Here is a 24,668-nt window from a genome sequence, read left to right as displayed (position 1 = left end):
CCGAAATGCTCACATCGGAGTAAGCCATGTGCGTAGGCTACGGCGTAGGCTCTGCATAGAGCTGACTTACAAGTAAACATCCTGTTTTAGGTCCTGTTTATACGATAACGATTTCAACCAAAAATGGTAAACTTAAGTTGCATTTTGGCTGATCGTTTACATGACAGCAGCATTTTGGGTGCCTGAAAACGCAATGTTTTGAAAACAGGTTCCAGAGTGCAATTTTTTGGAAACACCGCCATCTTCGTTGTCATGTAGCCTAAACTTGCAACAAGCAGTTCCTCTGAAAACAGAGACTTTTCGCACATGTGCATTACGCTTCCAGTCACTAGACATGCGCGCGAGAGTCGACAATCACAACAACGATGGCGGACTCCTGAGCTCTGTTTGTGCTGCTCGCCCTATTGAAGTTATCAACGCTTCTCCAGCAATATGTACATTTACTGTAGTAACTGCACCTTGTCATCCGTCCAGACAAACGTTCGTGCGGTTGCCATTTTGTTTGTGTATACATCACTGCTCTGTAGAAGGAAGCACACTGCCAACTACTGGCCTGGCATGTATACTACAGCGTTTTTGGTCATTTTTGTAGATCCGTGTGCACAGCGATTGTTATCAAAACGTTGCTGTCTGAACGTGGAACTTTTTTCAAAACAAAAATTAGAAACAATTCCGTTTTCAGCGTTAGCTCCCGATGTTAGCACTAGCCGAGTCGGCTGCCACCAGCTACTGGAGTAACTTACAGCTATGGAGCGCTTCTACCAGCTCCTCTAGTCACTGAGCCTCGCCTCCATCTCAGCAAATATATTACATTTATTACAGGTACTATCATCATTGAAGTAGGCAGGGGAATAGCTAAACACAGCAGAGACCGAGACATCGCTAACTGCTGGACGAGGCGAGTGGGGGGTGGAGAGCAGAGGTAGAGGGAGGAGTGGCTCATGACACACTTTGTTTTGGTCTACAGGCAGTGCACAACAGCAAACCTAGCGGTGAAACGATTTCGCTTATTGCTCCTTTAAACATGGCCTAAGTTTATAAAATCTAATAACTAATTTAGTCACACCACAGCCACGCCCCTCCTCTGATAAGTTAAGAACAGTCTCTTAGTGCCATCACTACACTTGAACAATGTAATATAATTAAAAATACAGTAACACCTGTCAAATAAAAGTAGTGCAGTAAAAAAGTACAATATTTCCCTCAGAAATGTAGAGTAGAAGAAGAAGTACCTCAAATTGTACCTTTGCGTAAATGCGCTTTTAACCATCGCTATTCTCACCTTTATCCTGCTTATGGGAAATGAAATAATAGGCATATTACTGATCTGTCTCCAGAGTTATCGATGCATTAAATAGCTGATACTCTGTGCTGATAGTGTATCTGCGGGCTGGTGTGATGCGTGTCTCCAGTGACGCTGTGTGGCTGCATCAGCGCACGGTTGCAACGCGACAGTTCGCAGAGCCGTTTTTTCCTCCCGTTATTATCACAGTGGGTCTAACGTACGCGCCACAATGGAGACCAAACCGGTCATCACCTGCCTGAAAACCCTCCTCATCGTCTACTCCTTTGTCTTCTGGGTACGTAACCTTTCCGTATCTTTTTTTGAACATAACATAATCCACCATGATGTGGGTTTTTTTTTGTTGTGCGTGATGAAGGGGTGGACAGTGGCATCATCCTCATCATCATCATCGACGGAATCATGCTGTTGTTTGATTATACGGCTAAATGGAAATCATTTGCTCAACTCAAGCGTTTAAAATGTGGATTTTATCGCCCTGTGTTATATAACGTGTTCAGGTTGCACGTATTTGGGCTGCCGGGCGGTCGGCGGTGTGAGAACATGGCACACATAGCATCATGGTTGTTGTCAGTTAGCGATGAAGAGGATGTTAACATCACCGCAACGATTTAACTCTGTCTGATGGGACCGACGTTAAGGGCCTTGTCTGTTTGATAAGGCCCGTTCAAAGCCCGTTTTCTCACCAAATAATGTGCATTTCGGGGCCGTTGATTATAGACTATAGATTCTACTATAGATTCTTAAAGGGACCCTGCACCCACACAGCCTCTACTACCTTACAGATACAATATAACCCCCTGTAAACCTATTGATTCCTTATTGAAAATGCTTTAAAGTGCCTTAAACTGAGTGTCCACTGAAACAGAAACATTCAGCAATGATAGAAGAAGTACAGATATTTTAATTTAGTAAAGATAGCAGTACCACAGTGTAAAAACACATCTTCAATCCTGCTTATTATATGTTATGTATGTAAAACTTAGGTCTGCAGAGTAACTACACGTTAGATAAATGTAGTGGAGTAACAAACAACATTTCAACTTGCAATGCCCGGGGGCCACATTTGATAAATGACAGGAGGCCAGTGGCTGTTCGTAGCCCGCATATGTATGCAGGGGCGTTTCTTGGATTTGAGGACATTCGGGACTTAGTCCAGATCTCTGTCAGGGGGTCCGGGGATCCTCCTGTGGTGCTTGTCATCATAAACATGCTCTATTTTTTCATGCTTTATATGGCACCTTATATTAAAATTAGGGATGCACGGTTAATTGACATATTATTGGAGTCGCAAAATGGCAAAATGCAATATCCAGATCACAGCAGCTGCAACATACTGTTATAAATGAAGCACTGTGGTGCTACATAGATCCCCTGGCCTACGACTCATATTCCAGATGTAAGGATACATGCTTGGTTGATACAGATCCCAGCAAAAACCCTATCATCATCATTTTCTGTTTTGCTTTTGTGAAGATGCAATGCAAAAATGACCACTCCCATTAAAACTGGGAGTCATATTACAATCGCACTATAATTGTGTAGCCTTAATGAAAAGTACAAAAAAATCCCCAGTGTGAATCAAGTTATTTTTACTGTTGAGTATCACTGCCCTTCATCTACTCCCTTCAGTGGTGCAGGAAACATTTACTTAAGTAAAGTACTAATATCACACTGTAGGAATAAAAGTCCTGCACTCAAAAATCTACTTGAGGACAAGTCTTTGTATCAAAATATTCTTAAAAATAAAGGTATTTATTAGGCAGAACGGCCCATTTTCAAAGATTCAGACACAGGTTTGTAATTGCTGATGCATCTATGTGTGAGTATCACTTAGATAAGCTAAACTAAGCTAAGTTAAGATAAGATAAGATAAAATAGTATTTATTCCAATTAAAATTGCTGTGCAGCAGTTGCAATACAAAGTTAGAGAAGTGAAGCTACAAAGAGTGCAGTTCTTAAGGACTAAAATAACAGCAGAAAAAGCAAATGCAGTCTATAGCCAATATAAAATACAATATATAGCAAAGGCAGAAACTATCGCTGTACTACCGCTGTAAATACTAGTACAGCTAATCTTGAGAGTCCTATAGTTGTTTGTTGACACAATTTTAAGGCTGTACTCTGTGGTGTGTAGCATTATATCAACAGTAGGGCTGCAAGTAACAATTATTTTAAATTATCAATTAATCTGCTAAAAGATTTTTTTGTTTAGATTAGAAAACAGTTAAAAAATGGCCGTCACAATCTTTTGAAAGTCAAAGTCTAAAGATAGTACGTTTACTATAATGAAAGACAAGGTAAGGAAGCAGATCGTCACACTGGAGGAGCTGGATTCCTAAAATTGTGGCAGTTTTGTTCGATGAATGACCTAAATGATAATCAAAATAGCTGCCCACAAAGAAGAAATGAGAGATACTCGCAAGCTCCCAGTAATTTGCTTTTTCCACATTCAAAAATCCACATGAACAAAACGCAGGCAGCATTTTCTGAAGGATCTTGCAAATGTCAGTGTGTGGACTGCCTCTCCTTTCCCTTTGTGTGCTGTTTTTGTCCTGCACCTGCACCCAGCTGGGGCTGGAACGTGTGCAATGTCCACCTTCTCTGCGGGATACTTTGTCCTCCACATTTACATACCGAGCAAAAACACATTAGACACACCCTCCAATATCATGCAAAACACCGCACCACAAAAGCCTCAAATTATACCAGAGAGTTGAATCAATACCTCTGGAGGTTTGTTTTTTTTAACCAAGGTCTTAAGCTGCAAAGCCTGGCTCTGATTTGAAATTCATAAAAATGCTGTGTTCACAATGCAAAGCAAGCAGTATGTAACAACATTTGAAGAATAGATTCTGCTTACATTCCCACTGTAATTAAGGCTCTTTGTAGTAAACGTCTGTAGGATGTGAGCCAGCAGATCACTTCAGAGAGAATCTCTCAAACCAAATAAATTTGCTTCCAATTTTGGGACAGTTTCCTTTGAGATTAATTTGAGAAATGAAATAGTATTTAATCCTGGAGTGGTTTGGATATGCCTGCGTCTACCTTTTGAGTATCAGCCAAGTCTTCAAGTATGATACAGCATCTATGCAAGCAACAATATGAATCTCTTTTGACCATAACTCTGCATTATAGGCCATTTTCTGATAGCAGCCACAGAAAGCCAAGGTAGAATTATCTAATAAGGACACATGGAAGAGATTTATCTGTCCATAATGTGTTCAGAAACTGAAGAGGACTTTCCCTGCTTCCTGATATTGCAGAAGAAAGTCCTGAAAGAAACAGACTACGTTTACATGCACAAAATATTCTAGTTTTTGCCCTTATTGCGGTAAAGGCAATATTCCTACTAAGCTGTTTATATGGCTAATGAAAGTGAACATTCCTCTAATATTTCTTTTTCCATGCAGCCATGTACACTCAGATTAATGTTCCCTAACGTGTTATTATGTCCCGCTTGTCATTTTGCTTCTTTTGCACTGATGGCGGACTTGTTCGACCGTGCAAACACAGCCTTCCTCTTTCATTCTTTCAACCACCTTCCTGAAAAGGTTGTCGTTCATAATGTTGTCATTAATAATGTCTATCATAATGTTTTAAAGTAGGTGTGTTTGGGCTTTTCTTTTGGCCATTCGTCTCTATTCTACAACCTTGCAAACTGTTGGCTAGTTGGTTTTGTGTACAGTGTATCCATGACAACGCACAGAGCTGACCATAAACAGGCAAGAGGCCATGTGTCACAAACTGTGTAAAAAGCCGCAATTGACCCTTTGCTAAGTCCCGCCCCCGGACGCAGACTGGCCAATCATAACGTAGCATCAGGCCGGCCCAGACCAGGGTCCGACAACAACACAGCTGTGCTCCATTGACTTAATGCACTGTGATCTGTAGCCTATAGTTCGGCTTTAGCTTCTAACTATCTTTGTCTTTTTAACCTGTTGTTGCTGCTGAGTCAGTTTGACATCCTGGATATATCCTTCAAACACAGACTGTAGACCCCTCTGTCTGCTTCTCTCTGGAATCACTCTTTCATTTCTCCAAAAATATGATAATATTTCTTCAGGGAGTGCAGTTAGTTACAGTGTGGGCTCCATGCTTACTCTGACAGCTTGTTGGACCATCACAAAGGGGCGGGGCTTAGCGAAAGGTCAATTGAGATACATATTCTGAATGTACTATACATGTCCAAAGAATGCTTCTAAAACATGACTAATTCTGGTGTTGTATCGAAGTGTGTTCCCCTGTTGAATAGTGTGTCCCCCATCTGTTAATGTGTAGTTCCCCCTTCAGTGGTTAGGGTTAGGGCTAAGGGTTTCGGTTAGGTTAAGGTAGGGGGAAACACATAGGCTATTCATGGGGAACAGTTTTCGACATAACATATGTGGCGTATCCCATGTCTTCATCAGAAAATGCTTCAACTGGAAAAAGGCCTACTGCAGGACATCCAAATGGAATATGTTGTTTACATGACTCAGATCCAGAATGTTGTCATATTGTGAGTAATAGTGGAACATTAGTGTGCATGTAAACCAAGTCACAGAAGCTGAAAGCAGCCTCTAAGTTCTGCACTTACGAGGGCTTATAAAGCAGGGCTGTGCTGTGTATCTCTCTGCATTGCAGACACGTGTCTGTGTCACTGATATGAACTTTTATATTTAGTCAGGATTGGAGTGTCTCTTTGCGCTCCCTTACATCCACAGCATCAGGTTTCAGACGTCTAAAGTGCATGGGTGTCTCACAGCTTGGTGGCTCCCTTCAGCCCCGAGGGGTGAAGCAATGGAGAGGCTCACTGGCAGCAGGAGAGCTGCCCTCAATGTCGGGCCGAGGTTTCTCTGTCATCAGCTTGTCGCGGTGAATAATATCTTAAGTGTGAATCGCTACGTTGCCATACTTTACACGCAGGGCGCTTAAATGCAGAGCAGGTGGTAGAGTCCATGTGGTGTCCTCGCCAGCATATTTTGTCATCGCACCTTCTGTTGCTTTATTAGGCCCGGGAAGGAGGAGGAGGAGGAGGAGGAGGAGGAGGGGAGAGGGGCGACCTGTTTTAAACTCTGTGCTGTAACCAGGGTGGCTGGCCTGGCATTGAATTTCAAACAAAACATGCAGAGAGGAGAGGGGGGTGTTCTGCTCCGGAGAGGAGGAGAGAGGGGTCTGAAGCTGTTTGGGATTCAGCAGCACACAGGAAGTGTAGATGACTTGCCCCTGCTCCTTGGACTTAATTTCCCCGTTGGCTGTAAAATGAACACTTTAGCAGTGACAAGACGATCCTGTATTTGTATGCGACGGCAGCTCTTAGGGGGGCGAGACATTTTGTTACTGATGATGTAGGCCATAAACAGTGAGTACATGATCATTGAGAGGACCGTTCTCCGAAATGAGTCTGCTCCGGCTGTTAGAATCTCTGTTAATAGAAACAGTAGATGATGTTACCAACCAATGAAATCACCAGCCTGCAGGCCTTCAGGTCAGCCGGGGAGTGGCTGAAGTGAAGGGGTCCTTTACATCCGAGCAGACAGATTAGTCAGTCAACAGAAAATGAATCTGCATCTGTTTTGAAAATGTAATGATTGTGAGTTATCTTGTAAGCAAAAATGCCAGACATTTGCCAGACAATGTGAGGTTTTGTTGCCTCGGCTATACAAAGGCAAGAAGCAATTTCTCTGCATCTTTTTTATTTAGAAGTAGACGTACCTTGGCGATGTTTCTAAGATGGAAAAGTTATGTTTTCATCACCTTGTCAATGCAGGTATTCAAGCCTAGATCTGAATTTAGGATCACACCAAGACTTTTAACTTCAGATTTAATCCAGGGCCAACAAGCAGGATTTCAATTTTGTCTTCATTTAACTGTGAGACATTTTTGCTCATGGATCCATTTATTTATTGCCAAAAGACTAGTAGTAATGGAGTTTATGGCTGCAGCATCGTTTGGTTCAACAGACATGTACAGTTTCGTGTCATCTGCGTAACTATTGAAACAAACATTGTGCTCTCTAATGATGTCACAAAGAGGCAACATGTACAGTGAGAATAAAAGTGGACAAAGGCAGCTCCCTTGTGCAACATGACATTAAAAGTAAACTGAATATCTTTGGGTTTTGGACTGTTACTCAATTGAAACAAGACATTTGAAGCAGCCCAGCTGCCAGAAGAAAATGTTGGCATTGTAAGTTTCTACAAACCACCAATAGGTAACATTTAAACTGTTATACATATAATATATTTTGTTAAGTGACATAGAGCTGACTGTGTCATCAGGAATTGCAGAGGATGATGGGTGGCATGACACCTAGGCCAGACGTTTGCCAAGTTGCAGACAACTGTTTAAGACTAACAAACAACTGAATTGGTTGCTATTTGGCGGGTCATTGCTGTGTTTCCAGCATCTTTTTGAGTCCCAAATGAGAGTGTTTTATAGTGAACAGTCCCTGTTTTTCCAGTGTGGATAGTGCCAGGAAAAGCACTTGTTTTTTAGAGAGACGGCACTGCTTTTCTAGTGGAGATAGCCCCCCCAAAACAGAGTATTTGGAGCCAAAACATGATCAGCCGGAGTACCCAGAGAAAACCCATGGCGACACAGGGAGAACATGCAAACTCTGCGCAGGAGAGGCTCCCCCACCCTGGGGTTCAAACCAGGAACCCTCTTACTGTGAGGCAACATGCTAACGGATTGGGTTGTTCAAAGATGTTACACTGGGCTGTGGGAAATTCTTTATCAAATTTCAAAATTTTCAGACATTTTATACAATTGATCGATTAATTGAGGAAACAGTCAGTAGGAGTAATCGACAATGAAAATAATTATTTGCAGGCCTTTTTTGCATTACATTAATTTAGACTTTAGTTCAAAATACGTACTACACCACAATTATAGACTCATCTACCATCACAGATTTTGACGTGCCATTTAGATACCTCAGTATCTATCAATTTAATATCTCTACATGCTAGTGGTTCACAACCTTTTTGGCTTTTGGCCTTTCAAAACGAAACTTTGTATACTTGCATTCCTTTGTCACAGACTACACAATCATGTCTATGTATGGTGGCCTGTTCAATTAAGCTTTAAAGCTGTGTGATTTAATATTTTTTAGTGGCCTAAAGATGTTAGATGATCCAATAATTCACAAGTAAAAAGCAAACAGAAAAAAGTCAGAAAAATATGCATCATTTTGTGGAGCAGAAATGAGTTTTCCTGCTTTCCTACGCTGTTAATCATCTTGTGCGACTGCTCTTGGGGCTCCAACTCCCAGCTTGAAACCACTATATAAAACCACAGTGGGCAATGTTGCAAATCAATGAGAAAAACTGGTTTATGGCGGTACTGGATTTTTGCATCGATTTGATGTAGTACCTTTATTTGTCAGGTATTTAATTTGCTGCATTAGCCATAAACAAACATTACTGTCTTTATTTGTTATCCATAAACAGATGGTCAATAAAAAGGCAACCTTGTCACATTTTATATATTAGTATTTAGGGATCTAAAATTACATATAATGTACTGTGAAAAGGTATTTTATCCATGCTTCTCCCTCCTAGTCTGAAGCAACTTACAGGAAGAGAAGGAGGTGCAGCATGGGCCACAGGTTGGGCCACTGAAAGGCTCAAGTTTGATTCATATTCCCATGTATTACCTACCTCTGCACGGGACAACGTATCTAGTATTTAGCTTTATACTTACTTGTAATGCTTGAATAAGAAACAGATGATTTGTCAAAGGACAAACAGGTCTAAGTTAAGTAGAATAAAGTATAAAGACAAGTCAACCCTAAATTTGATGTCCTTAGATGAGGCCACAGGGTCTCAGGAGGTTACAACATGAAACGCTCGTAGAGTAGACCCCACAGAGAATTATATCCACCTCTGCAGCTTCTCTCAGCTCTACAGAGCCCTAAAATCACATCTGCTTAGCACCAAGTTAGCAACTAGCTGGCCAAATGTTTCCGTCAGGAGTTGGTTGAGACCAAAACAGAGCTAAAAGACGCACGACTCCAAGCTAATGCTGATCATGCTGTTTGTTGCTGGATGTGTACATAGCGTTTTTTTTTTTGCTAATACATTTGCCGTATCAACTTTGTAGTAATATCATAATTGTAATATGTGTTATTACAGTTATCACCACCTTATTATTAGGTGATATGTCAGTTCTTTTATTGACCACAGACATTCACAATGAAGCTGCGTCCACATCTTCTGATAAAGACAGTCTGTTTCTCCCATTTTCAGAGGCAGAAATGGACTGTCCTCTACACCTCAGAGAAAAAGTCATCTTTTCCATTATAAAGATCTCCTTGATTATGTCCTTCCATTGTTCAAGGCTTGGAGGCTCAGATTTGTACCAGTTCTTTGTAATTGCTTTCTTACTGGCAATGAACAGTATTTTACATTAATACAGTTTCTTTATTAAAATACAGGACCTTGACATCAATAGATATTTAATGTCCCAAAATCTTTTTAAAAATCATATACATTTTTTCAACATATTTTTCTTCAAAATATTTGAATCTTTGGACACATCCAAAAACTGTGGGAGTGATTGGCATTCATGTGTCCGCACTGTCTCCAACACTGCTACTGTGACTGGGACAGGTTGCCCTTCATTAAGTATTTTTAAAGAGAAAATCTTTCAGTAAATAGCACAACAACAGCAACTGCACAAGTGTGAGAGTTTTTACACAACCGAACAAACACAAGACTCACCATTTTATAAATTAAGTCAAGATTTTTTTTTTGTTGTTACATCAGCAGATAGTTGACCAGCTTTCACTGACCAGTGCTATGCAAATACCTGAAAATAAACACTATCAGTAAATCAGTACCAAACAGTCTCACTCACTGAGCATTTATAAATGTGATGGTTTATATGATACATGAAAATCAAGACCTTAAGACATTGCATCCCATTTGAAACCAGAGTACTAGTATGCCTATAGAAAATATCTTCCATGCACAGAGTAGCTACAGCACAAGAGGGAACAACAGGATGATGAGTCAGATGAGGAGATTACAAAAACACTAAACAGACGACTCTTGAGACGATTTTAAATAGAAAGTCTCCCGGCTTTGAGTTCTCACTATGTGGTTCAGCTCCATCAAATGTTGTGCCTCTGAGGATTTATCTAACTCGCATCCAACTGCCCACAGGTCGTCAATAACACCCATTTTTTTACAGGTCCTGCTTGTGTAATAGAAACCACAGCTACATGTTTAAGTCACAAACACAAAGAGATAAATACATCAGCAATATTGTTGGAAACCAACAACGATTCTGATGATCAATCAGATATTTAGTGGTTTTATTTGGTTGTGAACTGTTGATGGAACAATGGGCAGATTATGAAAAAATGGGACTCCACCATCTCTCCTACACATGAGCAAGACACGTACTCTGTGGTGGTTTTGCCTCTCATTTTGTTGTTGTTGTTTTGTGTTTGTCTGTAGTCGTTATGCACCTTTTTGTGGTTTTGTGTCTCTGAGGTAATTTTGTGTCTTTTTTTGGTCAGTTTTTTTGTTCTATAATCAGTTTGTGTCTCCTTGGGGTTGATTTCTGTCTCTTTGTAGCCATTTTGTGTCCCTTTATGATCGTTTTGTTACCATTTTGTGTCTTTTTGTGGTTGTTTTGTCTCTATGGTCGTTTTGTGTCTCTTTGTGGTTGTTTTCTGTTATTTTGTAGCCATTTTGTGTCTCTTTGTGGTCGTTTTGTAGCTGTTGTGTGTCTCTTTGTGGTTGTTTTGTGTTGTTTGTAGCCATTTTGTGTCTCTTTGTGGTCATTTTTTGTGTCTTTGTGGTAGCTTTGTGAGTTTTTGTGGTCGTTTTGTAGGCATTTTGTCTCTGTGGTCATTTTGTGTGTCTTTGTGATTGCTTTGTGTCTTTTTGTGTTGTTTGGTAGCCATTTTGTGTCTCTTTGTGGTTGTTTTGTGTTGTTTGGTAGCCATTTGTGTCTCTTTGTGGTCATTTTTTGTGTCTTTGTGGTCACTTTGTGTGTTTCTGTGGTCATTTTGTGTCTCTTTGTGGTTGTTTTGTGTTGTTTTGGAGCCATTTTGTGTCTCTTTGTGGTCATTTTGTGTTGTTTTGTAGCCACTTTGTGTCTCTAAGTGGTAATTTTGTGTCTCTTTATGGTCGTCGTGTTTTTCTTTGTGGTCGATTTTGCCTGTTTTTGCAGTTATTTTGTGTCTCTTTGTAGCTCCTTTGCATTTCTTTGTGATCCTCTGTGTCTCTTTGTGGTAATTTTAAGTCTCTTCCTGGTTGTTAATTTGAGTGACATTTTGCTAATGAAGGCTAGGGGGACCCCTGACACTTTTGGCTCCTGGGTCTGGACCTGGTGGGCCTGTTCAGTAATCCATCTATTAGTGGAATTAAGAATAAAAGCAATTTCATGGGCATTTTTGGTGATTTTCCAAAAAATTACAGTCCAAATGACTGATTGTTATTGAAATAAATAATCATGAGTTGCAGCCCTAAACCACTGTATCTGTAATTTCAAATTGTAGTTTTAGCTTGAGCTTCCTGTGTGTTTTTCTCTCCCTATAATCCTTCTCATCTCACCCTCAGCTGAAACTCATCATCTGTGTGGACTGATATGGAAATTCATGTGTGGATGTTTGCATGAGACACAATCGGCCATTTTACACAGTAGCGAGTTGTAGATATTCTCAAACCACTTTAACTGTGTTTAACTGCATGGTCGAACTGCGACCAAATCTAAAGCAATGCAGCAGTTAAAGGACAGACTGGTGATTCATCGTAGTGAAAAACCTTTGCCCGATCATTAGGTACACACCCTGCTAATGGGGCAAAGTGTAAATGTTGTTAACACAGTCATTAACTCGTAGACACTTGTTTAAGCTATGGTCAGGGAGGGAGACCGGGTATGGTTGCAAGCCTTTTTTCCTCAGGACCTATATCTCGCTTATTTCTTGTGCTAAAGCACTCAAATTGCACAAAGTACCCTTATTGTCTACTACAAATAGCAGTGTTTCCGACTTCCCCAACTATATCACTGAATTTCTGAACTGATGTCAAGTACAAGGATTCCCATCACTACAACTTGCTCCACTACTCAGGAAAGTTCTAACACGACTGTTACTGTAGGGCTGCCCCCAACTAACAATTTTCATTAGTCATTTCTTTGCCTGCATGTTTACAATATTAATTTTTAAATGATATATATTGGGCAGGGCAACACAATGGTTTGAGTTGAAGGTGTGAGAAAGAATAGTATCAGTAACATTGTTAACACTGTGCTACATTACAGAGAAATACCAAACCGTACTAATGAACCTTCATTAATATAGGCCTATATTTTATCTACAAGTGCACGTCACACACTGAGTGAGCCGCCTGTTAATGATGCTGTGGGCTAATGGGCATGTAGCTACTTCCATGTTTCAGATGATACGTCATGTTTGTAGTCGACCAATGAAGATGAGTTTACATATCACCTTGGGTTCGTCCTTCACCTTCTCAAAATGATCCCACACTTTGGATTTCCTGCCCGACATGTTATTAACTAGCCTGTGGAATAACCGCAGGTACCAGCCCTGGAAATGAACCTGACTCCTGTCTGACTACTGAGCGTGGACACTTCCTGTGTCTGTCCTTTCAAATTAAATTCCCACATGGTCCAGTCGTATAGGTTTTGTTTATTTTGACAAGGTGCAGCTCCTAATAGAGTTTCACATTTGTTTGCTTTGTTTTTTCTGTGACTACACGACCAATGAATTCTTGCGGAATAATGACCTTTCTGATCGACTCACGTTTGGTCGACTATTGGGTGCGAATCAACATATAGACTGGTCGGAGATACTTTCATGCCTAAAAATCAGTGTTTTGGCTGTAAAATCTGCAAACTTCTTCACGAAGTTACAAAATTTCACATTCAAGGTCAGGAAGAAAGTGTATTTCATTACTCAAAGGTCATCCCGTCTTGGTGGACGTGGTCACAACCATCCCGTTGCTACAACTATACCCAGTCTCCCCTACACAAAGAAATATTTTTGTGTTGTTGTTGATTACTTCTGTATTATTTTCATTTTTACGTAACGTGACATTTAGCCTCAGAACATTGTTGACTAACTACTAAGAGGGAACTTTAATTTAAAGAGCAAAGCCGATGGAGTCATTGCTGTTTCACTCATGTTGGCTCATTTTCTGCTGAGAGCTGAGAGCGTCCTTCTTTGTCAGTTCTCGAGGTTTCAGGGTGCACAGAGACATTTTGTACAGACTGCTCCCTCTCTAGTCAGAGGGCCTGGCAGCAGGACGGCGAACAGCCTCCTCTTGGAAAGGAAGGAGGCCGAGATGATGAGTTGGCCCTCGCTCGAGTCAGATCATCAGCAGCCGTTCCACACCCCGCTCTCTTTCCATTGCCAGTAAGACATACCCAGCTGAGACACACGCTGCTTCAGCTGCCTCGTACAACACCCTCTTTTATCTGCAGCCTTCATTTGAAATGCTAAGATAGGCGCAACAGGAGGAAGCGTCTCGCCTCGGATCAAAGAGCTTCTTTGATATGTCCCCTTTCTTTTCCTCTCTTTCTTTCTCTGTGTGCATGTGTGTATGTGTGTGTGTGTGCAGGCATATTCATAAAGCAGGTGATTGCTATCCCGCACAGCGGATAAATTTGTGTCTTCTGTCTGCCGTCTCCTCCTCCTTACTCTAATTGCTCTGCTTTTTTGTTCCACCTTGATCCTCGTTCTCCTCCTCCCCTTCGCCACGGCTGCTAAAACACAGCTATTGTAATCTCGCAGAAGTGCGGAGATAAAGGGCCCGTTCCCTGCTTTCATTCTGTTTCCTGTGCTCTCTCTTGTTACATCCCCGTCTCTCCAACCCCCGCCCTCTAGATAACAGGAGCCATCCTTCTGGCAGTGGGAGTATGGGGGAAGTTGATGCTGGGCCCGTATATCTCTCTGATAGCCGACAACTCCACCAACGCCCCGTACGTCCTCATCGGCACTGGGACTGTCATCATCGTGTTCGGCCTGTTTGGATGCTTCGCCACTTGCAGAGGGAGCCCATGGATGCTGAAGCTGGTGAGACGCTGTGGGAAGAAGGGTGGGGTGTAATGTTGCAGGGAGAGATGCTGGTTAATTAGCCGCAGGTCACATGATAAAGGGAATAATGGTTGACCTCTATCCTGTGGAGAGGGATCAGAAATCCAATAGATGCTGCAGGGCACTTTGTTCAGTTAATGGTGGTCAAGTGTGTGTGTGTGTGTGTGTGTGTGAGCATAGGTAAATGAAACACTAAAGCAGACGGTTTTCATGCAAACTATGCAAATCTCCCCCTTCCTTCTCCTCTCTCTCTGCAGTATGCCATGTTCCTGTCGCTCGTCTTCCTCGCTGAGTTAGTTGCTGGGATCTCTGGATTTGTGTTTCGTCATGAGGTCAGCATGCAGCACACCGTGTAACAACTTTTAAAGTCTCACACTAAAGCTGTGTGAGGTGCTCTTATGCTGAAAACAATCATGTGTTTGCATGCATGCAGATAAAGGGAACCTTTCGCAGGACGTACACCGACGCAGTCCTGAACTACAACGCCGAGGATGAAGCGAGCCGTGCCGTTGATAACCTGCAGCACAGGGTAAGTCTCCGATATGAAATCATGGAGGTGAAACAGCCAATAAATTCAGCAGCAGCAAACCAAAGCACAACCCTGAACGCTAAAGGATAGCAATTCTATCTTTTTCCCATGAAAACCAAACACAAAAATGAATTTATGCTTCTAACAGTTGTTGTCTGTGTAGCCAAAGCCTTATTTAGCTTATTTTCCTCTGCCATATTGTCCAAAAAAAAGTTTATTTTGAGTCATCAAATATAATCATTTTACCTTATTAATCTGATTTTACTGAGGTGGAAATCACCTGCTCCCCCCTCTCACTCCTCATGGATCCAAAACTTTGTTTCACTTTATTAAAGCTGAAAAAATTGGGTTTACTATGAGTAGTTTTCTGAGCAAATTAAATAATATATGGCGACCTTTTTTGCACATGCCGTGGGGTTTGTGTTTGCTGCAGATCCAGAATCACTGCTTTAACTGACATTTTAATGTGCCTTTTTTGGGTTTGCAATGTGAAGTTTATTTTTCTTTTTGTCATTATGTGAACTTCATATTTGTCTTTGATTATAATTGGGTTACCAATTATTACTATTAATTATTATAAAATGTTGGGGAAAAAAATCATTAGGAACAGCCTTAGTTTTGTCTGTTTTTATTTTATTTTATTTTTGTTTATACTTATTTTTTTATTTGTCATTTATTTTTTATTGTTTTTTATTTATTTTTATTATTTATTCTCATTTATTTGTTTGTCCTTTGTCATTGCATTACTTATGTATTTAATCTTTGTTCTGTGTACTTTTTCAATTTTTTCTTGATATATGTTATACTTGACTTTATAGTGAAATTTGAAAAGTAACTTGACATTTGTGTGTGGAAAATCCGATAAATAAATGTAAGAAAAAAAAAGAGTCACCACATATGTACTAATCTGCGGCTGAAAATAGTCCCAATAAGAGGGGGTTTGGTACAACAAACAAGGAAATCGTAAACTATTCAGAGACGAGCCGACACGTTGTTTGTTTTGGTCTTGGATTTGTTGAAATGAGAAAAATAGGAAATAACAGCTGATCTTTTAATCCTCAGCTGCTTCATGCTCTCTCCTTTTCTGTGCATTTTTCTAGCTGCGTTGCTGTGGAGTGTATAACTACACCAGTTGGTTCGGCAGTGTGTATTACCCATCCAACGGCATTCCTGCCAGCTGCTGCTTCAACGCCTCCGACTGCAACCCAGACGACCTCCGCAATACGACTCTAGCCCCGAGCAAGGTCTACCACCAGGTCAGTATGTTGTATGTTGTGCCAGGTACTTTATGTACTTTATAAATGCCTGCATTTACTTCTGCCAGGCCCTCATTCACTTTTTCAAACCGTCTTCCTTTTCCATACACTAATAACCTCAGATAGTCTCCCAGATATCCATCTTACCCCTAATTTGCGCATATAACACGTCCCTGTTTCCTCTGCAAACTAACCTGCCCCCTGTGTTGCAGGGCTGCTACGAGCTGGTCACTTCATTCATGGAGACCAACATGGCCATTATCGCAGGAGTGACGTTTGGGATCGCCTTCTCACAGGTAAGAGGTGATGATGTGCAAATAAAAGGTGGCACTTGTCATGTTTTAGCATTTTAGAGTTTAGCACTAAAGGATATATTTTGACCAAACCAGAGTTGGTGATTCTGTTGTCCTATTTTTATAACACTAACAGCTGTGTTTTGACTGCTATTTAAATTTACAGACATTTACAACAAATTACACTCACCGGCCACTTTATTGGCTACACCTGTTTAACTTCTTGTTAATGCAAACAGCCAATCAGATGATCATGTGGCAGGAACTCAATGCATTTAGGCATGTAGACATGGTCACGACGACCTGCTGAAGTTCAAACTGAGCATCAGAATGAGGAAGAAAGGTGATTTAAGTGACTGTGAACGTGGCATGATTGTTGGTGCCAGACGGACTGGTCTGTCAGAAACTGCTGATCTACTGGGATTTTCACACACATGTCATCATGTCAATATGGACCTAAATCCCTGAGGAATGTTTCCAGCACCTTGTTGAATCTATGCCACCAAGAATTAAGGCAGGTCTGAAGGCAAAGGGGTCCAACCTGGTACTAGCATGGTGTACCTAATAAAGTGGCTGGTTAGTGTATGTTTTGACAGAATTCACAGGCTCTTTTTCTTCTTCTTGTTCTTCTAATCAAACCCAGTGCAGAGGGAGAATGGAGCTACTAGTAGCACTTTAATTATCACAACATAAATGTGTAGGTTTCACAGGAAGTGATGTCTTGACTTTGAGAAAACGTTAATCTGAATATTTTTGACCCCCCCAAACATGAAACAAACGAAAGCCCTTCTCTGTCTGTCCTCCAGCTGATTGGCATGTTGCTGGCCTGCTGTCTGTCCAGGATCATCACAGCCAATCAGTACGAGATGGTTTAGCTGATGTGACGTGGCAGGTGAGAGACACACAATTACCACACACATTCAGAATCAATGCTGCCATCATCAAGATTTTAATGTTGACTATGAATAAAATTACTACTGTAATTTAAAAGGTGTCACTTGTAATGATGAAGAATCATCACCAACTACTCAGCTCCAGAGTGTTTGTAGCCTCTCTCAGTGTTTTGGATTTACAGCCCACAACTTAACTGAAAAAAACTCCACGTCTTTATGCCAGTATGGTCAAAAACATGGATTTATCGATACATATCAATTCTGAATATTTGTGATTTCAATGCTAATTTTCTGCTGTACTGATACACTGGTACCAGCTGTGCTTTCTTTCTCTCTCACAGCAGATAAAGTTAGCGACTAGCTGGAGAACATAATAAAGCATTTAGCAGCTTAATGTCCCAGTGAAGTGAAAGTTAGAGCGTCTTTAGTTTCTGTTCTGTGAGATATTTCCCAGTGAATCAGAATATTTGATCAGTGTACAATTACAAGGCAAAGCAAGGCAGCTTTATTTGTATAGCGCATTTCATACACCAGGGTAATTCAGCGTGCTTTACAAAGCAATAAAATATAAAACACAATAAAGGATACAGATTTGCAATAAAAGCGTGAAGAGAAAAAAAACATGTAAAAGGTAAAATTAATTACTAAATGATTTACAAAAAAAACCCAAAATCATTAAAAATAGCAAAGTGCAGACAAGAGGTGCAAAGATGAAAGGATTATTTAAATGATTTAAAATTAAGTCTAAAAATAAGTTTACAGTCATTGCAGGGTGGAGTAAGCAGGAAGGACTGTTTTTAGCTTTGGCTTCAAAGTGTTCAGAGTCGGGTCTGTCTAACATCATCTGGAGGTTATTCCAGGTTTGTGCTGCATGATAACAAAACGCTGCTTCACCATGTTTTATTCCAACTCTTGGGATGATCAGTAGGCCAGCCCCAGATGTCCTCATGGTCGTAGAAGGGTCATATGTCACAAGCAAGTCAGAGGGATTTAAATCAAATCCTTCACATTTTATTGGACTCTTAAAAGTGGGCAGGCTTAGAGTTTAGCGCAACATGGAGCTACGGTGGACTGCTCCACACACACCTCCCTCATTGTTAGATCAGGAGGAAGAGAAAGGAGAGATGAGTGATGGAATGAATTGGATTAATAAATGAATGAATTAGACCTCAGTCACATTGTTTTGGAAATGAAAACAAAGGTTTGATCGTTGAAAAGTGGCGTGTCATAACAATGAGGCCCCGACAGTGTAACAATGACAGGACAGAAGTATCTGTCAGGGGGAGAAAGAGATTAAGCCTGTCGTATCCTCCATGTGATGTTTGCGCAAAAGCAGTCCACTGTGAAATGTCTTGAGCATAATCTAGAGCTGTTGCAAAGACAGTGGAGTGAATAAATTTCAGTCTGTGGACCGTAACCATGATGTTATCACACCTGCCCTGTTTGGTTCGGTTCAATCAAACTCAAGTTCGTTTTCTCCCTAAGTGCGGTTTGTTTGGGCAGGTGTGAACACAGCAATCACACTCAGGTGTGCACCAAAACAACCAGACCGAGACCTTCTTGAAGAGGTGGTCTTGGTCTGGTTACAAACGAACTCTGGTGCGGTTCGTTTGTGGTGAGAAGGTGTTCCGACCTGGATCTGAACCAACTGCAGTCACATGACACATTGTTTGGGTTAAACATGATCATGTTACAGTCCTGGAGGATTATTAATGTGCACCTCCTCCTGTACTGCCTTAATATGCACATTCAGCACATCCAATGCATCAAAACATTGTTTTCTAGTTGGAGCCGCGCCTCGTGGAAATTCTGACCAATAAGGAGAAGCTTTCTCGCGCAAGGCATTTGATCTGGTCCGCTTGTAAATGCTGCTGCGAGAACACGAACCAGCTCGAGGCAGTTATACAACTTCGTAACCAAGGTAGTCCCTGATTAGAACCAACACAAGACAACTCTAGGTCTGAAAGCACTCTCAATCTTACTGATGTGCAACTAAAAGTACTAGCTTATGGAAGCACACCTCATATTTTATTTTACGAGAAGAAAACATGATGGGTTTAAAGATATGAATATAAAGAAACTGATATTTTGAGCATATATTGTTAAATATCTGCACATGTCCAGTAATGAGATCTGAACTTTAAGAGCCAAATATTTCTCCTAAGAGTTGATGAAGACCAAAACAGAGCTAAAAGGAAAGTCAGCAATGGACTTATATTCGTTAGGTGGCCAGAAAAAAGACAAATACAAATAGGCAACGCTAATATTTTCACCATAATAACTTTATATGGTCGTCGTTCGTCAGTGTTGTGTTTAAAGTTTGTTCTACTGCCCCCAAGTGGCCAAAAAAAATTAGTGCCTGCTGGTTTAATTCACACACAAGTAACTCTTCTTTCTCTGTGTTTTTTTTCTCTTTAGGGAGATGAAGAGAAGAAGAAACAAAGAGCCTTGACACATGACGAGTAAATTCCCAAAACACTATCACACGCCTGAATTGGAATTTACCTCCCTCCGTCTCTCTGCCTGTGATCTTAATGTAATATCTTAATGTATCTTACTGTAAAGCACCATTCCACGACTCACTGCTGTTGCATCAAAGCGTTCTATACCACACATCCCACCGCTGCTTGATGTAGAAGTTGCTCATTGGCACATATCTCGGATCAGTACAGCCTGCACGGAGCGGGTAGACCAGAGTTGTCAGCGGTGTTGGTCTCAGATAGGTCATTGGGTGAAACTTAGCTTCTCAGTTGGCTGCAGCATGCTCCACTGACCGTCATCAGAAGACCACTGCACACCTTTGTACAGAATGACATTACTAAAGCTTGAAAGTAATACTTTATTAGATAGGTTTAGTTTTGCATTTGACTTTGCTATTGCTCACCATTGTATATTCCTATGGTTGTGACATTTTGTGAGCTGATAATGTGAGCTGGAGACTGAGGAGGATGTTTTAAGTTTCTAGGAAAAACGAGGAAGCTAACAAAGGAGAGAAAAGTTGTATTTTTACCTGTAGATGAGGCACTATATTTTTTTGACCCAATCATTTGCCTCGATAGCAGATTATGAGATAAATTAGATGTTAAAATTGTAATTTACTTTACTGTCAAACTCTCTGAGTAACTTAAAATAGCGCTAAAATAAGTGCCCTAATTTAACTAAATCAATCGTTGTGGGGAAACAGTATTGTTACAGTATTTCTAGCAAGTTCAGTTTATACAGAAGACGGAGGTTTAACATCATCTCCTGTCTCATAAGTGTCTGCATGCCCATTTTGTGAAGCAGTTTATGCTCCGTGAGAGGAGGGAAAATAAAAACAGATGATGCAACACTGCTAATATAGTACAATAGTTTCCTTAGTGTTGGCACTGTCGTGCCACTGTTGTTTCCCTAAAGCTCAGTCCTGGTAATATACTCGTTAAGATGTCTTGTTATTGGTCCCAGATTTGCTCGTTAAAGCTCAGCAAAGTTGAACTCAATGCAGATTTACTAAATGGGCTTTCACATCAGGGACCCAGGCCTGGGTACAGATCAGTCGTTCCTAACATGAAAATGCCCTTAGTCTAACTTTGTGTAGTTTTCATTGAAATGATTTGATCTCACCACAAAATCTAGTTTCACATCCTGGTGTGACCCACACACTCAGTTATCTTTAAAGGAGCTCTGTATGTTATTTAGAGCTTTAATAAAGCAGCAAACAACTACTTGTTAAGATGATGGAGTAATGGCACCCTAAGAAGAGAATGAGGTCACTCTGCCTTTGTGTGTGTTGTAACCTGAGCTTCTCTGTCGTTTGTTGTGGTGGACGGTCCAATGATGTGAGTCCCTGCACTCCGCTTATACGGTGGTTACCACTGATAACAGTATAGAGTCGTCAGCGAAGTATAGTGCCAAGGCTGTGGTTCCCCCCATGATAACACTTTTACACTGCCTGTTCAAGGTGGGAATGTCCCGCTGTTATTTCTCCTCGCCATTCTGTATCGAAAGAATGGGGGGACAGAGTTGTCTCACTATTAAGCCGGCTGCAGAGGTAGTAACAGCGCCAAATCAACATCTGTGTGAAAGGGACAGCCGGCAGGGCAGGGCAGGTGTGACGTTCTGACAATGTATTATGTGTGCGACCCACCACTTAAAGATTTAGGATGCAGCTAGCAGCAGTTAGCAGCTAACTCAAAGAAGAGGAACAGAAACTAAAAATTATGAAGACAGTGAGGTCCGGGAGCTCCTTTCCCTCCAAGCAGAGGACGAAATCAGCTGCCACATAACAGGGACGCTAATTGATTGTTACTGCCATGTTATGCCATTCTTAATTTTGAAAAAGCGCTGCCGGACGGATATGTTATATGTCACACAAGAGGCCGACGCTGTTGTGTTACATGCCAGCACAGTATCTGGAGCAGCATTATGCTGGCATTGTTTGTTTCTGTGTAAAAAAAATCAAAGTAGGCACAATGAAGGGTCTTTGTTGCGGTTCTATCGCAGAATCTCTTTGTGAAAAGGGCTACAGTTAGCTCTGTCAGCACTGTTGCTATTTTTAGTACTGCTTGCGCTAACTGCTAGCTGCTGGCTGAACCACCTCCATCTTGAGAACCATGTGTAGACCTCTGTATCATAGATATGCTCGGAATATCATATAGAGCTCCTTTAAGGTTCGTATTCTACTAACAATGTAGATATTACGAGGTGTCGTCAAAAGGGAAAAGTGTTTATAGCTGTATTGGATGAAAAACACTGAGAGGGATGAGATGTTGTAATCATACAAACAGGGACAGCAGTTTCTGCCCAGAGGCATTTATAGTGTTAACGCCTGTTTGTCACATGAAAAGTGATGGATTCTGTACTGGGAATATGCTCCTGAGACCTGAACTTTTGTTTGGTATGCATTTTTAATTTCTTCTAGCTATTTGGAGTCAATAAGACCTGATAAGTGTAAAAAACTAAATATTGTCAAACGAGTACTTCCTAATTAACAGTGTCTTTGCTTGTTACTGTTGCTAAAATTGGTAAAATTTGTTGCCATATGAAGCTACAAACATTATTAATCATAAATAAACAAGTCTCAACCATAAAATGTGATCAAGTTCTGGACCTTGTCCACTTTTGTGTCGGGATCGGCTGCAGACTGACTTGGCAGAGATGGCAGCCATCTTGTTTTTACATGGATTAGTGTATTGTGCTCTTACTACCACTAAATGGCACAAAAAAAGTGTCCACAAATAAGGACAACAGGTCTAAATTAGGTAGAATGAAGCATAAGGTCAAGTAAACCCAAAATGTGATGTCCTAATATGAGGACACAGGGTCTCAGGAGGATATTAAAGAAGTGAGATTGAGAGACAAGGTTAAATCCTGCCAACTTTCACACACCTCCACACACACCTGGGCAATCTGTGTAAAATCTGCTGCTTGGTAACCTAAAGGCACTTAATTTTAAGCATACTGACACTTAAGTCATGTTTCAGTGCTTGTCTTTCTGGTTTATGTAAAAGAAATTGACTAAAGTCTGAAATGTCAGGGCTTATCTTCAAAGAGCAACTTAGCACCAGCTGAAAATATTGCTTTTTCTGGCCTCTGATGGTTAAAGTTCTCACCTTGTTGCAGTGATGTAGAGGTTTTCAACCAGAAGAGGTCAGTGAAACAAAGATTTTCAGCCTGTTTGTTGATATCAAATCATATCAGTTGTTTTCTCCTGGTGGACTATAACGCCAGCTGTGTTAAAGTGAGAAAAGTCGCCGTTTGAGACGCGAAGGACTGCAACAGTTTTCAGCTAGTATTTACAGTATCCTATGTAGTGCATCAACACGCCATCATCATGACCATCATCCTCATCATCACCTGTAGATATTTATTGGAAATGTAATTTATATGATGTAATGTTTCTCATTCTAATAAGCTAATCAGTATAAATGTTGTGTCACAGTTTTGATTCCGCACTTTGTGCTGTTAACCTGTATTTGTTTGATAGTTTATAGGAAACTCGCACTGGAAAAATAATTGTGGCCAATGTTTCGTTGAGAGTAATGTGTTTCAATTTAGCTGTATATTTATTATGGTTTGGTTGGCATTAAGTTTACACTTTCACCAAGTGATTTTCTATCTCTCTTTCAGTATGTGTGTGTGAGTGCCTGTGTGGTTTAGTTTCTTTACTTGACCGTCTCCTTAACCTTGAGTGAGAGTGTGTGCGAGTGTAACCGAGAGAGCGTCTAGATTTTGTGCACCCTGTTGTATCCAACTTCGGTCAGTATTTGGTTGTGGCTTTTCAAACCTTATTGCTTTTAAAGCTGTACATTTATTTGGTGAATGTATGTTTTTTCCAACACTCTGATACTTCTTGTTTTATTTTTCCTTCCCCAAACTGATATTGTCCTGTAAATACTAAATTGTAATACCATCCTGCTTACACATGGGGTCACCAGACACTCAAAAAGAATTGCACCATGCTGTCTACTATTGACTAAAGTCACCATCAGTGGTCTTATTATCAATAAATATACAGAATAACAGTTGTGTTTGGTGTTTGTTAATTTTGCTATGATGGAGGCAGCTGTGTACATTTTTGATGTAGAGTTAAACAGGTGTCTTATGTCAGCTGTAAGGGTCTAAGTCACTTTAAATGTCCCAAGAGACTGCTGCTGAGGATGAAACCCCTGTTAAAGGAATATTTCATCCCCCTAATGCAACAATAATCATTGTTGGACTCCAGAAGGGATACAAGTAAAGCCGTGACCAAGTCGATGCCCCCCTCTCTTCCATTGCTTGCCAGCCTGTGACCATAGATGGCATTGAACCACCACCAGCTGTTCGTGTTGTCGTGGTCCTTGATCCTTCTGTAGTCACTTCTGAGTTTTTTACATTTTGTTCTACACTGCTCGGTCGTCTGGTGGAAGCTGTGGTCAGCCATTTGTTAAGAACTTTCTCGTTCTTAACCGCTCTGTCCAGCTCCCGCCGAATTTCCTCTTCGCTCATGATTAAGAGGAACTTCTACACCTCGTTGACTGTCTGTGGCAATCAATGTGATATTTAAAACTGCTGGGTTTGTGCATGGAGTCCTTTGTCGAACAAAAGCAAAGATTCTCTATTGACCAATCAACGGCCTGCAGTGTTCACAGCTCCACCTTTTAGTACCAGATCTGTGTGCTAGGAACCCCAACAGAGGGGGGACCAAAAATGGGGACGGTACGGAACAGTTTCATTGGTACAATCCACAACTTTTCACAATGGAAACAGAAAAAATTCTGCCATTAATATGTTAAATATGATATTCCTCTGTGGCATGTTTAGGAGTATATCAGGGTGATTCACATTCCCAGGCAGAATCTGACAGCTGGCCAAACAGTAAC

The 24,668-nt window shown here is 40.9% G+C and overlaps 1 protein-coding gene across 1 annotated transcript; it reads left to right on the top strand.

The window, feature by feature from the left end:
- Positions 1-1,416: 1,416 nt before the first annotated feature.
- On the top strand, positions 1,417-23,825 carry tspan7b (tetraspanin 7b). Its single transcript, XM_050049147.1, has 8 exons — positions 1,417-1,580; positions 14,148-14,336; positions 14,615-14,689; positions 14,791-14,886; positions 15,987-16,142; positions 16,355-16,438; positions 17,242-17,327; positions 19,747-23,825. Exons 1-7 carry the CDS (start codon positions 1,515-1,517, stop codon positions 17,308-17,310), a joined length of 735 nt encoding a protein of 244 aa, XP_049905104.1. The 5' UTR covers positions 1,417-1,514; the 3' UTR covers positions 17,311-17,327; positions 19,747-23,825.
- The last annotated feature ends 843 nt before the right edge of the window (positions 23,826-24,668 follow it).

The sequence above is a fragment of the Epinephelus moara genome, chromosome 7, assembly GCF_006386435.1.
Source record: "Epinephelus moara isolate mb chromosome 7, YSFRI_EMoa_1.0, whole genome shotgun sequence".
NCBI classification, from domain to species: Eukaryota; Metazoa; Chordata; class Actinopteri; order Perciformes; family Serranidae; genus Epinephelus; species Epinephelus moara.
The sequence above is the reverse complement of the archived record's forward strand: the minus strand, read 5'-3'. Positions and strand labels throughout refer to the sequence as shown.